At 40.3% G+C, this 16,823-nt stretch overlaps 1 protein-coding gene across 6 annotated transcripts in view; it reads right to left on the bottom strand.

Moving 5' to 3' along the window:
* mta3 (metastasis associated 1 family, member 3) overlaps positions 1-16,823 on the bottom strand; it is a 269,132-nt gene that overhangs the window by 111,927 nt on the left and 140,382 nt on the right. For all 6 annotated transcript variants that reach the window (XM_041175785.1, XM_041175791.1, XM_041175799.1 and 3 more), the window contains one exon: positions 5,204-5,303. In XM_041175785.1, the coding sequence (XP_041031719.1) occupies positions 5,204-5,303 (100 nt within the window). The remainder of the gene's footprint in view (positions 1-5,203; positions 5,304-16,823) is intronic.

Genomic DNA, 16,823 nt, shown 5'->3' with positions numbered 1-16,823 from the left:
ACTGTAGACTCAAGAATCAATGTTAAAAATACTGCAATCGCTTCTGTTTAATCTATAGTTTGATACCACAACCTTCACCCATCTTGATGTTTTACATAATGATAAATATAACTTTGTACACATATAAAACAGATTGAAGCTGGTTTCTAAAGGATGAAAAAGCTTTTCCATGGCCAAACTACTCTGTAAATTGGAAAATAGATTATATATCTTTGCAGTACACAGAAAATGGATAACAATTCATAATAATGAAGTATTCCAAGAACTAAGAATCAAAAGGTAGGGTGAATACAGCAGTCATAAAATCATGTTTATTATAAGAAAGTGCTAGGGATTATTGTAAATTAAAATAGCAATGAGGCTAATAGCACTCATTATTTATGGGTAAATGGTACAGTAGCTTCTTGCAAGGACATGATGCATGGTTAAGCACAGACATCCAAAAGTAGCTGTCCGATTTGCACCACTCCACCGTTAGCTCGTGAAAATAGCATTTTGCCGTCTGCCTCAACACTGAAATGCATCAAATGTCATGCAGTTTCCACATCTGAAGGGTAGATTTGAACTAAACTTGCCACAGAAAATGGAATTTTCATTTCAAGTAAAAGCAACCTTTAACAACATGATAATTCTTAATTACTGCTAACTAACCTCTCTGGCACCAAACAATTAGATATTACAAGGAGTCTCATTTCTTCAGGTTGTTGGAGATTTAAAAGAATGTCACATTTTAAGTTAAAACTTTGTAAAATTTCCTTTCTGCCTCTTTTTTCTCTCTCCTTTAAAACAATTTTTCTTTCCCTCCCTTTATTTCTCTTTCCATACTTGATTTGACATTGAATTCACCCACTCCAATTTACACTTCTTTCCATGTCCTTGCATGCTTTATTTCTCAACCCTACAATCTGAGGGGACACACAGTTACTTGTTCCTGCACTGAAGTTCCAGATGCTCTGCTTCCTTCACTGGATCATCATTAGCTAGCAATTTCAGCAACTTAGAGGGCTAAAGTATTTTGAGCTGAAGAATGCAGTGGCTATTAGGTGACCGGCTACACCAAAATCTGGCCCATTATTACCTTTCAGAGGGTACAGAGTTGACTAATTAATTCGTTTCCAGGTATTGGAAATTCAGATTTTAAGGAAATTGGGCTGGTATTTTTTGAAAAATGATTTTAAGGTGACATAATTGAAGTTAAGATTAGAAGTCAGTGCCTGTGTGGTGTCTATTAAAAACAATTTAAATTCATCAACTGAACACGTATACTCATGATGGCAACAAAGCTGATTGGAAAATGCAGTGGTAAGTAGTGATGGAAAATAATGGCAAAATTATAATAATACAATGGAAGGTTTACGAACAGTAAGTACCAAATGTTTGATAACATGTATATGAAAGAGAGCACCAAAAGGTGACGCAGGCAGATTGTTCACTGCAATAACATTAGCAAATCAGAAATCAGAGTTAAAAGATGCATACAACCAAGATAAGGATTGCCATGAAATACAGACAATTGTGGAGGGAAATAAAATAGGGATTTTGGATGGACTTGGTGGTAACAATAAGCTTGTAAAGTAAAAAATGACTGTAAAGCTACCCTAAAGATGACAATGACAAAACAATACCAGAAACTGTCCATCAACGCAGAAAGAATCAGGGTCATGGAAGAAAAGGTGACAAGGAAACCTGTGCAGTCAGCCTGAACAAAGCAGCTTTAAAGGAGACAGATTGTAATTTAATGTACTCTTTGCTAAGGAAAGTGAATAGTTATGTGCATATGAACAACATCTACAAAATGGTGCGCTGCCTATCTGGATCTAGGACAGAACATATTAAAGAGAGGTTGAGAAGGATACCGAAGGGAACAAGGAGCATCCAAGTGGGGGCCACCTACGTAGGAACAAACGACACAGGGAAAAAGAAATAGGTTCCTTGAAAGTCGCTTATACATGGATAGCCTCAAAAATCAAAAGGGAAAGAAAATGATTAACTTTGGTATACTTTCTATATTTGGGGAGGAGTAAAACAATCCAAAAATGAAGACATAAACAATATAGTATAGAACCAATAAGGTGACGTTTATAAATAATGAGATACTTTCAGAAAAACAAAGGTGATGGGCTACACCTAAACTAGGTAAGGACAAAGAGATTTATGAGAAACAGTGAGGCAGAAATTGAGAATCATTTAAACTAGGTGGGTGTGCAAGGAGGGCAGGAAGAAACACCAGAGCCCTGGCTGCTTGAGCAGCTGAAGGTGAAACCCTGCACTAAGAGAGGGCAGGGCCATGAATGCTACTACTTAGCAGGATCAACTGATTATCCCGAAGGACAAAGAGCTACAGCACAGGATTATCTCAGCCTAGTGCTCACTCCATTAAGTCCAAAAGTATACCATTTGTCTGCACAGGCTGCTTCATCATTCTCCACACCAGGAAGCTGGACAACAATGTCATTACCTGTCAATACCCATGGAGGATTACAGCCTGCTAGCCTCAGGGGAGGCAAATGATAAGACATAGTTAGTACAGCACAACATGACTCCCTGCCACAGAAAATAGCCCAAAACCAAAACAAGCACCTTGAGAAAAAAACATTTAGACCCAAGGACAGAAGTCTAAAAACTGCCATGAAAACGATCAAGACATGTCCACACAAGTAGCAGGCAGGATAGCATGTTAAGCCAAATTCTCTACCTATTAAGGAGGAATTGAGAGATGTCTATAAAAAAATCCATTACCTTGTCAATGGGGATCCCACATTAATAGCTAAATTTTTGATATTCCCAAATGCCTGGAAAAGAACAGACCAACGCCCTTGCACCAAGCTTCATAATCCCAGACAGAAGGGCGGACTGATTCTATGGTTCTGTAGATGCAAGAATGTGTCTACAGAAAGAACAGCACTATAGCAATGGGCTACTCCTTCCTTCATCCCACTCCCCTAAAGCCTAAACGTCCTGTGTCCTTTCTAGCACGTCCTCAACAACTAGACCAAGGAAATAATAATATCCCAAACCAGTTCATCTTAATCTTTACAAATTAGTCCTTCCCCCGACCCACAGTTTCAGATAATCACAAGGCTTTGCAAATATCAAACATGTCTTCTGTAGCCAAGGCAACAGGGTAGCTTCAGGTTGAATTATTGACTTCTCTGTTACCAGGACCAACTCAGTGTAAAGACAACCTTACCCCACCCCACATCAGCAAAAACTAGCATTCAGCCTTCTAGCCACTAGAATAACATCCCAGATGCACAACAGAACCAACAGAGAATAACCCCTCAGGACTGACAATATGCAGTTTATTGACAAATGTTTTCTTTTCCTTGGTGTGCGTGAACAAAGCCGAACACCAATGGTAAACTGCAATGAACCATCACCGCTGACTGGGACAAATGCTGTGACCTCACCTGGTAGATGCTAACCAAGTAACGCTGTTTAAACATGGTAACAGAATGAACATAATAACAGGCATGGGCCATTTAATCTCTCAAGCCTACTGTGGTTGATGCATACCTCAATTCCACTTACCAGCCTTTCTCCATAAGTCTACTTCCAACTTGAAAATTTTAACTCATTACACCATTCACAACAATTTGAGGAAGAAAGTTCTAGGGCAGAATTTTTACCATGTCGGTCAGGCAGGCAGGCCTGGAAGCGGTTGCGAAACCGACCGCCACCCGCGATGTCACACTGGCTGGCCAAATTAACAGCCAGCCAGCGTGAATCGAGCGCTGTAACGCTGAGCGCTGCTGGGGTGGGGGTGGGGGCGGGAGGAGGGCGAGCACAGAAGTTTGCACATGCGAGTGGATGCACGCACTGAAAGCTCTCTGAAGGCACAGAGCTGCCTCAGGGGGCTGAAAATTTATAATAGTACAAATAAAGCTATATAAAATAAGGAGAACATGTCCCCTCATATGACTCTGTCACATGAGCAGGGACATAGAACCATAGAGAAGTTACAGCACAGAAGGAAGCCATTTGGCCCATCTTGTCCATGCCAGCCCGAGGACACCCAGGTGCCCTTTCTAATCTCACCATCCTGCAACCGGCCCATAGCCCTGCAGCTTACAGCACTTTAGGTGCAGATCCAGGTACTTTTTAAAAGAGTTTAAAGTTTCTGCCTCTACCACAAACTTGGGCAACGAATCCTGGCCCCCCGCCACCCTCTGTGTAAAAAAGTTCTTCCTCAAGTCCTCCCTACACCTTCTGCCACTTATCTTGAATCTACGTCCCCTGGTTCTAGAATTCTCCATCAAGGGAAACAATTTTATCCTGCTCACTCTATCTATTCCCCTCATAATTTTGTACACCTCAATCAAGTCACCACCCAGCCTTCTTTGTTCTAAGGAGAATAACCCCAACCTATCCAATCTCTCCTCATAGCTACACTTTTCTAACCCTGGCAACGTTCTTGTAAGCCTCCTCTGCACTCACTCCAGAGCTATTACGTCCATCCTGTAATGTGGTGACCAGAACTGCACACAATACTCCAGTTTTGTTATAAATGAGATTTAAATATTTTTCTTTTATTTTTAAATTCCTGTTGGAAACCTCATCCGGCCCATGGATGAGATTTCATAAAAAATCCAAAGGCCGTTGAGCCCTTTCGTCCGCCCGCCAATCGAATGGTTGGGCGGGCAGTGAAAAATCTGATTTAATTAATTAAGGGCCTTAATAGGCCTCGAAATTCTCAGCGGGCACAATACCACCTCTTGCATGCGCCCGCTGAGCGAAATATCGCAAGTGTGTGTGATGATTTCAGGATTCTCGCCCGGCGTCATCACACACTAATTTACCCTTGTTCGGGTTGGGCACAAGTCCAATGAGAGAAAAATTCTGCCCCTAGATTTCCACTTTGTGTGAAAAATACTTCTCAATTTCACTCCAACCAGTCTTGCCCTAAATTTAAGATAATCCAGCCTTGCTCTAGATTTCTTATTTTGGATATATAAGGTAAACCTACATTTGTGAACTCATTTTATCATTAAACTGCTTGAAATGTGTATAGCATCACTGGAATATTCCAGATTGTTTCCCATGGTAACATGTGTAGCACTATGTGTCAAGGATATGTACAAACATGGTGTGTAGTTGGATGATGCTGACATTTATGTAGGGTTCTCAAGACTGTAAACCGCTATCTTCCGATATGGTTACCTGATAATTCTTGATAAGTCTCTAAGAAAACTGTTGAACTTACCAGGGTTATGTCCCTTGAAGCAGCTGCTGCACTCATATGTAAACTGGGCTGTCTGACAGAACTGCTACAATCCAGAGCTCGAGCAAATGTACCCACAGCACTGACAGAGAAAGAGACAAGGGAAACAGTCAAAGAGTATTCTGTTTGCATGTTGTTCTTGAGAGCTTATACATACCCTTGTTGACAGACAAACAGACATGAGATATTACTTTTATTTCAGATTTCCAGCACCCACAGTAGTTTTGTTTTTTGTAATTAGATTTTACTTTGCTTTTGAGATGATATGCTACACTAAACAAATTTTGGGCCTCATCAGTAGCATTCATGTTCCCTTTTCTCTAGTTTGGAGTTGGGGCAGAGACTGAAAATGTTTCTAAAGGAGCCAAAATATATACTTAACTGCCTTTGTGTCCCACTTTGAATATAAACAAAATTTACCTCTTCAAATTGGGGTTTGGAAACTATTGCTATGTGAGAAACAGTGTTTAGTTTTTGTGCCCTTCAACGACTTCCTAAAAAAATCCAGCTATAAAAGAAATAAAGTTTTGTATTTAATATCACTCACAGAGGAAAGAAATTGCAATTTTTTAAATACTACTGAAGGACAAGATGGATCAATTTATTGGTATTTGAATAACGTAGGATATATAGCACTAAAACAGGCCATTTGGCCCAAGCAGTCCACACCAATATTTATGCTCCACTTGAGCCTTCTCTGACTTGATGCTTATTTCCTCACAACTGTTGAAATTTATTGTATTTATTGTTATAAGTTTTGTTTTAAGTAGTTTTGTTTTAAGGAGTATTCCAAGCCATTCCTGTTCACCATTCAAAAAAAAGCTCAATTTGCAGTCAACAGGGCTCTTGACTGTATCCATCTCACTTCCTGTACTTCTGCCCTTCTCCACTTTCACAGAATCACAATTGGGTTCCTCTTGGCCTCATCTCCCATCCCATCAGCTTCCACATTCAGCAGAACATCCATCGTCACCTCCAGCATGATGTCACTATTAAACACATGTTTCCCTCCTCACCAAAATGGCTCCAAGGCACCCAGGTCCACTCTTCCATCATCTGCAACCCATCCTACGGCGCCTTCCCATGCAAGTGCAGGAGACACAATACCTGCCCTTTCACCTCTTTCCTTCCTACGATACTGGGACCAAAAACTCCGGCCGGCTGAAATTGCAGCTTCCTTCTACTTATTTCAATGCAGTATACTATATTTGTTACTCACTTGTGGCCTCATCTACAGTGGAGACACCAAATGCAAATTGGATGATTACTTCACTGATTCACAATTATGACCCTGTTCTTGTAGTTGCTCGCTGTTTCACTTCTGCACCACACTTCCACTCTGACCTCGCCCTATTACGCTGTTCCAGTGAAGATCAACAGAGCCTTCAGGAATAGCACCTCATCTTTTGATTAGGTATTGTACAACCTTCCAGACTCAGCATTTAGTTTAGCAATTTCAAATCATAATCATTCCATCTTTTCAGACTGCAGACATAAATAACGGTCACCTCGTATGGTATTGCACCATCACGCCTACCTTCCACCACAGACTCTCCCTTTTGTTCTCCCACTTTTCCTGCCAATGCACTCGCTTGAAAACTCCTTTCAATTCTAATGAAAGGTCATTGATCTGAAACGTTGGGGGTAGTTTTACAGACCCCTCCAGGCATGTCTGAGGGCGGTGGTGGTGGTGGTGGGAGGGCACGTAAAATATAATGGGTGGCTAACCCATTGCCTCCCCTGAGCTGTCCCCCATAACATGGTGGGCAAGTAAGGCATCACCCAGCCTGCCAACCCTTAGGCCTATTAAGAGCCTAATTCTGCCTCCAGGTGGGTGGTGGAAGGCAGAAGAAAGAGCCAGCCCACTTTTTCACCAAGGTCTGGTGAAAATGCGGGAGAAGATGCTGGGGGTGGATACCCGCTTTGCGGGGAGGGAGCTGCGCACCACTGTGCACGCCCCCTCCCTCACCCACCACTGCCCCCCAAGATGGTACTCCCCCTTTGCGCTTCCCCATCGGCTTCTAATACCCTCCCCCCATTCCTCTCCGGGGTCCTCAATCCCTCCCCTCACAAAAAGCATCCGCGAGACTTCTTTCTAGGGACTTCCTTCTAGGGGGTGTGAGAAATATGCGAACACCCACCCCACCCCCCGCATAAAATCAAGTCCATTAACTCTGCTTCTCTCTCCACAGATTCTACCTGATCTGCTGAGTATTTCCAACATTTTCTGTTTTTATTCTAAATTTGACAATTTAAACTCCAGTTTTTTTTTCTTTTGAGGTTTTTTGGGAAAAGCAAACAAACTCCGTCTTGAAGACAAGGGTGTACAATCTTCTATTTTAACTCTGAGAAACAGAGCACAGCAACAATTCATGCAAACTACACATACAAGCTGCATAGGTGAGTTTTGTAACTACATTCTGTAAAAAAGTCTAGTTAATATCTATGCTTTTGAGACAGGCGAAGACTAAGTGTAAACTTAACTAAAGGTATTTAAAGGTACAAAATTAATTCAACATGTAAATTTACTCATAATTGTGAATTATGCCATATTTGTTTTTATTTTGTTTAAAACTTTATTTGCAATAATATAAGTTTCAGGTACTGTAAAATATAAGTTGCATAACCAACTTGTCTAACTCATTCAGTTGCCTTACATTTTCCTTTATTCCATTAGTATTCTTGCTGACTGATCATTCAGGATAGATTGTTTTCATAAATCCTTAGCAGTTTCAAATTGCTTGTGGTGAATCAGGTTCATTTAATTTATAAAAGGAGTGCTATGCCATGTAACACAACATATATTATTAATAAGGCCATTGGTTTAGATAGGTAACAAATCAAAGTAACTCCTTATTGCATGGTATTCTTGGATTTTGCCTTTGTTTTGGGGATTGAATTTCACGTTACATCCATTTTTCCAGAAACTATGTACAGGTACCCTCAATTGATATCAGGCCAGAATTTGCCTTCAAAATAATGGTAAAGTTAAAGGCATTTGGTGTTATTTATGTGCAAATGGTCCAGCTATTCAGGCAAGGGGCAGAAACATGGTCAAACACTTATAAACAAATGTTACAGTACAAGTTGCCTCCTTCCACCGTTAGCTTTACCAAAATGGCATCTTTCTGTCTGTCTCACCATTGAAATGCATTGTATGTACAAAGTAACCTCACTGCAGAAAGTTAAGTCTCATAACTTCAAGTATGATAAGTGTTAATTTCTATCGAACCACCTCTCTGGCACTGGAAATGAACTATTACTATGACACATGTGGCATCCCAAACCTTCAAGATTTTTCAAATGTCAAAATTTAAATTAAAACATTTTTGTTTTAGTTCTCCTTTCTGACTTTTCTCTCTTAATCCACTCATTCTTTCCATCTCTTATTTCTGTTTCTGTACCTGATTTGACATTGAATTCACTCACTTTAATTTACACTTCCTTCTAAGTCCTTGAGTTGCTAATTGCTCAATCTTACAATCTGACTGTTTAAGGATACACAGTTGTCCTGTTCACTCAGGTCCCAGATGTCCTATTTCCCTCACTGTGACATTACCAGCTTGCACACCCAGTGACTTGCCACGCAAAAAAAAACTACAAGTATAAAGAATCTTTTAACATATGCTCAATGTTTTATTCAATTTCCTGTATGTTTATCATTTACTTCTTGTCTTATGCCTTTCAAACCTAGTAAAGACTTTAAATCTATTAAGTAAGACTGTTTAGCTTTTAATCCTTCCTACATGATGTGGGACTACAGCCCTGCAAGGTTCATATTTACAGGCTTGTGTTTATTTAAATTTCATACTTATTTTTAAGTTCTTTGGGGCTGCAGGTTCCTTGCAGCTAAGTGCTTTTTTTAATGCCAAGCTAAATATCAGGTTAACCTTTGCCAACAGAAGGTGGCAATTGATTCAAAAGGTTTTCTACCTTGAACATTTTTTTATTTTGCAAAAAGTAGTATGCTTAGGCCATTTAAAAGATGAGAGATATTAAGGCAGTAAGAATTCTTTTGAGGTAGCTCAAGTTTAGCTATCCCAAGAAAATGCACTAGTAGTATTGTGATTTGTTAACTTATTTTTTAAATTGGTATCTGATTACCATGGAAATGTTTTTAAAAAGTGTGCAGTGGCATATATAAATCTTACATTTCCCAGGATTCAGCACAATCTCTGAAGTGGAGGCTGCAAATTTGTGAAACTGCCTAATTGAATTGTTTTATATAACTACAGAGCATTAGCTCCATCAAACATTCACATTTTCATTTTATTAGAACATACATAAGAACTAGGAGCAGGAGGAGGCAATTCAGCCCCTCGAGCCTGCCCCGCCATTCATTACGATCACGGCTGATCTCATTTCAGCCTCAACTCCAATTTCCCGTCCTCTCCCTTTCAACCCATTACTAATTAAAAATCTGTCTATCTCCTCCTTAAATTTATTCAGCGTCCCAGCATCCACTGCACTCTGAGGTAGTGAATTCCACAGATTCACGACCCTTTGAGAAAAGTAATTCCTCCTCATCTCTGATTTAAATCTACCACCCCTTAGCCTAAAACTATGGCCTCTCGTTCTAAATTGCCCCAGAAGGGGAAACATCTGCTCCTACTTTGTCTATCCCCTTTAGCATCTTATATACCTCAATTAGATCTCTTCTCATCCTTCTAAACTCTAGCGAGTATAGGCCTAAACTGCTCAATTTCTCCTCATAAGATTCAAGAATTTAGATAGTATTGCATTAGTAAAGTTAATCATGAGTCTCACCATGAAAAAAACACTTCCAGAGTTAAAAGTAATGTAACTTTTTTCTTATTTTGCCCATCAATTCTATAGGCTTTTCCTGCAAGATTGCTCACAGAAAAAAAATCTCTTCTAAGTGGGTCTCTGCTTCTTTCCCATACTTGAGTTCGCTGACTCTTTCTCTATTTTGCATTTTTCACTTATTCTAGGCTATTACTGTACTTTATTTGACATTTTCGCAAACACACTCCTCCCCACTTTTGAATGTTTCTGAGCAGTGCTCACGCATGTTCCTGTCGTGATGTGCTCAATATCTGTCTCTTGCCTTTTTTTGATATAGATTCTGCAGGTAAATGGGAAGCAGCATATAATGAATTGAATTTGAGATTGGGGGAAGGCTACTGGAGAGATTATACCATGTGATTGTTTGGGATAACATGGAATTAGCAAGCAGGCTAGGAGAAAAGTTACAGCAGGAGGAAGTGAGGTTCAAGGGAGTCAGTAGAGTGGCCATAGTCTGGGAGAATGTCTGAGCCTGGTTGGAGAAATGGGGATGGGATGTGGGAGCCCAGGTATCTGGGAAGATCTGGTGAGACTGCTGTCTGTGGCATTTTGGCTGCATAAACAAACATATAGGATGACAATATCAAGGGAATAAAAGGACCCTTAACATACCTGAGCGATCCGTGAAAATGGGTGCTCTGTCCAATGAATGAGGCACGTATGACCAACTAAATAATCTATAATTTGATTTTGCTTGAATTAATTTTGTTTTTTTTTACATAGAAGTGAAAACAGAATCTTCCGTGTGAAAGGTAAAACATTACACAAAAATTTACTATACACACAAGTCAATCTCCTGTGGTAATCTCTACAGTAAGTCAAGACCAAACCTAGTCTTCAGGTTAAAGGGTTAAAGGTCGACAAATAGTTGACAATGGTGTGTAGTCACCATTTCAAAGTCACACATTCTGACTTTAATTCCATTATTAATTCCTATTTACAATGGATACTGCATATTTAAGTTTATCACACCATGACTACACTTTTCCAAGTAATAATTTATAGAATAGGAAAAAATGACTGCACATGTGAAGGGTCAAATGTGCATACACAGAAAACTTCTAATATAATAGTCAATATTCCGAAGCGTTGCATACAGTGAATCAAAACTATGTGTAGTCTTCAGATGAAGTAGGTATATAGAGCAGGAAATATTGAACCAAGGAATACAGAGGTAGTTTAAGTTCTCATTTTACCATTGTGCATTCTGCCCTTATTTTTATATTCCCATTGCAACTTCCTGTGTTCATATTTACAACTTGTATCAGAGTCTATATGTGGCCATATAAATTTATAATGGGAAAAACTTGGCAGGAACTGCATGCAGATACAAGATTTTTAATACATTATAAATTAATGTATTATGCCCCCTGAATAGCATTGCCACACCATTTTCAAATCAAGCCAATATTACTTGATGAAAACACACAAGTTACTCCAGAGTCACACTGTATCAACAGAAACATTCCACATGATGATTTATGAAGTGTCCAAAATTCAAGTACAATTATGCCTTTCTTGTTCTAGCAGTTACTATGAATGATGTACAAGATCATTTTTATATGGGCTGCATATCTTGTTTATTACTGGCAGTAAAAAGCTAGAACAAGTTAGAGCTCAAGCTGTGGACTCTTCATGGAGGATCTTGCTCTTCAGATTGGAAAAGGCACCAGGAACTGCACACTGCACCTACTCAAATGTGGAGACTAAAACTGCACACAGTCCTCCAGATCTAGTCTCACCAAAACCCTGTACAATTGTAGCAAGACTTCTTTATTCCATATGTCAATTAGAGGCCTAACACTTGCTGAAGGGCCCATTGGTAAAATTAGTTTACAATGAGTGCAGCAAACGCCAGGACTACCCTCATTAAAATTCTTCAATGGCTACTTTGGTGCCAACAAATGGTATAGTATTTTTAATTAAAAAAACTTCCTAAGCTTCCCCATCCCCACAGCTATTTTGTGATTGCAAATCCCCCACTCCATCGTTGTTCATCTCAAATCCCCTTCCTGAGCTTACCTTTGAGGCAAACAGCTAACATTTAGCATTTATAATGCTGCAGTTGCCAGTGAAAGTACCACAGGTGACAACAGCTCATCAGCTCATGCATGAAACATTTAAGAGGACAGAGGTCCAATTTCAGGTTAGCCTTGGGCCTCTCAGCTGAGGCACACATTGCTTGTGCAGTGCGTGTCTGATCCCAAAAAACTGGAATGGACAAATTTCAAACTGTGTATATAAAACTTGCTCCATGTGGCAGCCTAAAATAATTGCTTGAGAGATATTCAGAAACAGATATGGAATGGATGGAATTACCTGATCCTTGAATCAACCTAATAAGGTCAGAACATGTGCAGTCAGGGGGCAAATAGCAGAATGGATAGCTAGCTGACTGCAAGACAAAAAAGAGAGAATAGGGGTGAAAGGTAACTACTCAGCATGGCAGAAGGTGAAAGGTAGAGTCCCACAAGGAATAGTACTTGGATTACTACAGTTCATTGTTTATATTAACAATTTAGACTTCAGGACAAAGAAACACAATTTCTATATTTGTGGATAACACCAAATTGGGGTATAATCAATACTGAGGTGAACTGCAAAAAATTACAAGGTGACATTAATAAATTAGTAGAATGAGCATAACATTGGCAAATGAATTTCTCCACGGGTAAGTGTGAAGTGTTGCATTTTGATAAGAAAAATAAGGAGGTCATATAATCTTGGAAAATAAGAATCTAAATACGGTGGAAGAATAAGGGAGCCAGGCGTACAAGTATACAAATTACTAGAAGTAGAAGCACAGGTTAATAAGGCCATTAAAAAAACACAAATCAAGCACTGGGTTGCTTTCTAGAGGGATAGAATTGTAAAGTGGGGGAGTTGTGCTGAACTATTACCAAACCCTAGTTAGACCACACTGGGAATACTGCTTAGCTGATTAGCTATCCAATCCTAGGTAACAAGTTTGTTTTGGATCTTTGCACTACACAAAACCAACAACTATCATGATTTCAGCAACTGCTTTGTACAAGAGATATCATCATTTATGGTTGTGTAAGGATCAACTTAATGATGAAGATGATGGTTCACTTCTATTTACTTCAGAATCGTTATCTTCAGTGGTTGGACACAAGATCACTAGAAATTGGAACAGGAATAGGCCATTCAGTCCATCGGGCATACTCCGCCATTCAATAAGATCACGGTTGATTTGATGGTGGTCTTAACTCCATTTTCCTGTCTCCCCCATACCCTTGACGACACTTGTAGGTCAAAAATCTGTCTAATTCAGCCTTGAATATATTCAATGACCGAGCCAAAGACTAACGGCCCTTGGAGAAGAAATGGCTCCTCGTCTCCCATCTTAAATGGGAGACCCCATATTTTGAAACTGTGCCCCAGTTCTTGATTGCCCCACAAGGGAAACACCTGAGCATCTCTGCTGCCAAGCCCCTCAGAATCTTATATGTTTCAATAATATCACCTCTCAACGTAACATCAACATGATTCCAGGATCAAAAAAAACCCCAAAAAAACTGGGGATGCTGGAAATCCAAAACAAGAAAAGAATTACCTGGAAAAACTCAGCAGGTCTGGCAGCATCGGCGGAGAAGAAAAGAGTTGACGTTTCGAGTCCTCATGACCCTTCGACAGAACTTGAGTGAGTCCAAGAAAGGAGTGAAATATAAGCTGGTTTAAGGTGTGTGTGTGGGGGTGGGGGGGGTGGGTTTGGGTTCCCCACACACCTTAAACCAGCTTATATTTCACCCCTTTCTTGGACTCACTCAAGTTCTGTCGAAGGGTCATGAGGACTCGAAACATCAACTCTTTTCTTCTCCGCCGATGCTGCCAGACCTGCTGAGTTTTTCCAGGTGATTCCAGGATCGTTTGTTGCCTCCTTGGTGCTAGGGTCAAGGATATCACGGAACAGCTGCGAGACATTCTCGTGGGGGGCCGGTGAACAGCCAGAGGGCGTGGTCCACATTGGTACTACATAGGTAGGAAGGGGAGTGTGGTCCTGCAATTGGAATTTAGGGAACTAGATAAAAAATTAGCAAGCAAGACCTCTAAAGTAATAATCTCCGGATTACTCCCAGTGCCATGAGCAAGTGAGTACAGAAATAGGAAGATAAGACAGGTGAATGCATGACTGGAAAGATGGTACAGGAGGGAGGGCTTTAGATTCCTGGGACATGGACTGGCTCTGGGAGGGATGGCACCTGCACACACCGGATGGGTTGCATCTGAACAGAGCTGGTACTGAGTTCCTTGCGGGTTGTTTTGCTACTGCTTTTGGGGAGTATTTAAACTAACTCAACAGGGGTGTGGGAACCAGGAGAGAATGTTAGAAAGTAATACCAGGGTGCATGGATTGCTGGGAGAGGCAGATAGCACTAAAGCAGAGAATAGTAAGTTAATAGATGGAGTTGGAGTGAGGAAGCAAGTAATGAAGTCTAAATCAGGGTTATACTGCATGTATGTGAATGCACGAAGTATAGTTAATAAAATTGGGGAGTTACAGGCACAGATTACTTTGTGGGATTATGATGTTGTGGCAATAACAGAGACCTGACTTAAGGAGGACAAATCTGGGTGTTAAATATTCCTGGTTACAAGGTGTTCAGAAAAGATAGGAAATGGAAAAAAGGAGGAAGGGTGGTATTTTTGGTTAAGGAGAGTATTTCAGTATTGGAGAAAGAGTATGTGTCAGGGGATTCAAGGACAGAATCGAATTGGCTAGAGCTAAGGAAGAAGAAGGGTGTCATTACATTGCTCGGTGTAATATATAGACCGCTAGCTAGTGGGAAAGATACAGAGGAACAAATCTGCAAAGAAATTACAGACAGGTGTAAACATCATAGAGCAGTTATAATGGGGGGCTTTAATTACCCGTATATAGACTGGAATAGTGGTAGTGTAAGGGGCAGTGAGAGACAAGCATTCCTAGATTGTGTTCAGGAGAATTTCCTACAGTATTATGTGTCCCGTCCAACAAGAAAGGGGGCACTGGTAGACCTGGTTTTTGGGAATGAGGTGGGCCAAGTAGATCAAGTGACAGTGGGGAAATATTTAGGGACAGTGATCATTGTATCATAAGGTTTAGGATGATGGTGGAAAATGACATTGGTCAATCCAGAGTAATTGTAATCAACTGACAGAGATCAGACTTCAATGGGGCAAGAACAGAGCTGGGCTGGATAGACTGGAACAAACGATTGGCGGGAAAAACAGTAACTGAACAATGGACTACCTTCAAAGAGAAGGTGGTTTGGGCACAGTTAATATATATTCCCTCAAAAGGGAAAGGTAGGACAATCAAATCCAGAGCTCCCTGGATGACAAATGAGATAGAAATTAAGTTAAAAGAGAAAAAGCGTGCTTACAACAGGTGCCAGGTAGCAAATACATCCAAGCTGAATACAGAAGGTTCAGAAGGGATGTGAAAAAGCAAATACAAAAAGCAAAGCTGGGTTAAGAAAAAAGACTAGCAGCTAACATAAAAGGAAATCCCAAAGTATTCTATAAGCTTATCAATAGTAAAAGGGTGGAAAAAGAGTAGGGCTGATTAGGGACCAAAAAGGGGATTTACACAAGGAGGCAAGAGGCATGGCTGAGGTGTTAAATGAATACTTTGCATCCCTCTTTACCTATGAGGCAGATCCTGCCCAGGCCATGGTGACAGAGAAGGAAACTCAGTCACTAGAAGGGTTTAAAATTGATAAGGAGGTGGTATTGGATGAGCTGTTGGTACTCAAAGTTGATAAGGTACTGGGACCTGATGAGATGCATCCAAGAATATTGAAGGAAATGAGAGTGGAAATTGCAGAGGCAATGGCAATAATCTTTCAATGTTCCTTGGATTTGGGGGAGATGCCAGAGGACTGGAGGATTGCAAACATTACATCCTTGTTCAAAAAAGGTTGCAAAGATCTGCCCTGCAATTATGGACCAGTGAGTTTAACTGTGGTGGTGGGAAAACTTCTAGAAACAATTATTCGGAATATAATTAATAGTTACATGGAAAAATGTGGATTGATTTGGAAGAGTCAGCATGGATTTGTTAAAGGAAAATCATGTCTAACTAACTTGCTGGAGTTTTTTGAAGAGGTAACAGAGATGGTTGACGAGGGAAAGGCCGTTTATGTGGTGTATATGGTCTTCCAAAAGGCGTTCGATACAGTGCCACACAACAGACTGGTGGGGAAAGTTATATGTCATGGAATAAAAGGAGATACAAAATTGGCTGAGGGTTAGGAAACAGAGATTAATGGTTAATGGGTATTTTTCAGGCTGGAAGAAGGTTTGTAGTGAAGTTCCCCAGGGTTGGTATTAGGACACTTGCTTTTCCTGATATATATATATATATATATAAATGATCTAGTTCTTGGTGTATAGGGCACAATTTCAAAGTTTGCGGACGACACAAAACTTGGGAGAATTGTAAACTGTGAGGAGGACAATGCAGAACCTCAAAAGGACAGCGACACATTGGTGGAGTCGGCAGATGAAGCTCAATGCGGTGAAGCGTGAGGTGATACACTTTGGTACAAAGAACATGGAGAGACAGTATAAAATAAAATATATTATTCTAAAGGGTGTGCAGGAGCAGAGAGACCTGGGTGGATATGTACATAAATCATCAAAGGTGGCAGGACAGGTAGAGAGAGCTATTTCTAAAGTATACAGCATTCTAGGCTTCATTTATAGGGGAATAGAGTCAAGAGCAGGGAGGTTATGGTGAGCTTATATCTGACACTGGTAAGACCTCAGCTGGAGAATTGTGTACAGTTCT

The sequence above is a fragment of the Carcharodon carcharias genome, chromosome 2 (assembly GCF_017639515.1).
Source record: "Carcharodon carcharias isolate sCarCar2 chromosome 2, sCarCar2.pri, whole genome shotgun sequence".
Classification (NCBI taxonomy): domain Eukaryota; kingdom Metazoa; phylum Chordata; class Chondrichthyes; order Lamniformes; family Lamnidae; genus Carcharodon; species Carcharodon carcharias.
This window is presented reverse-complemented; position numbering and strand designations above follow the sequence as displayed.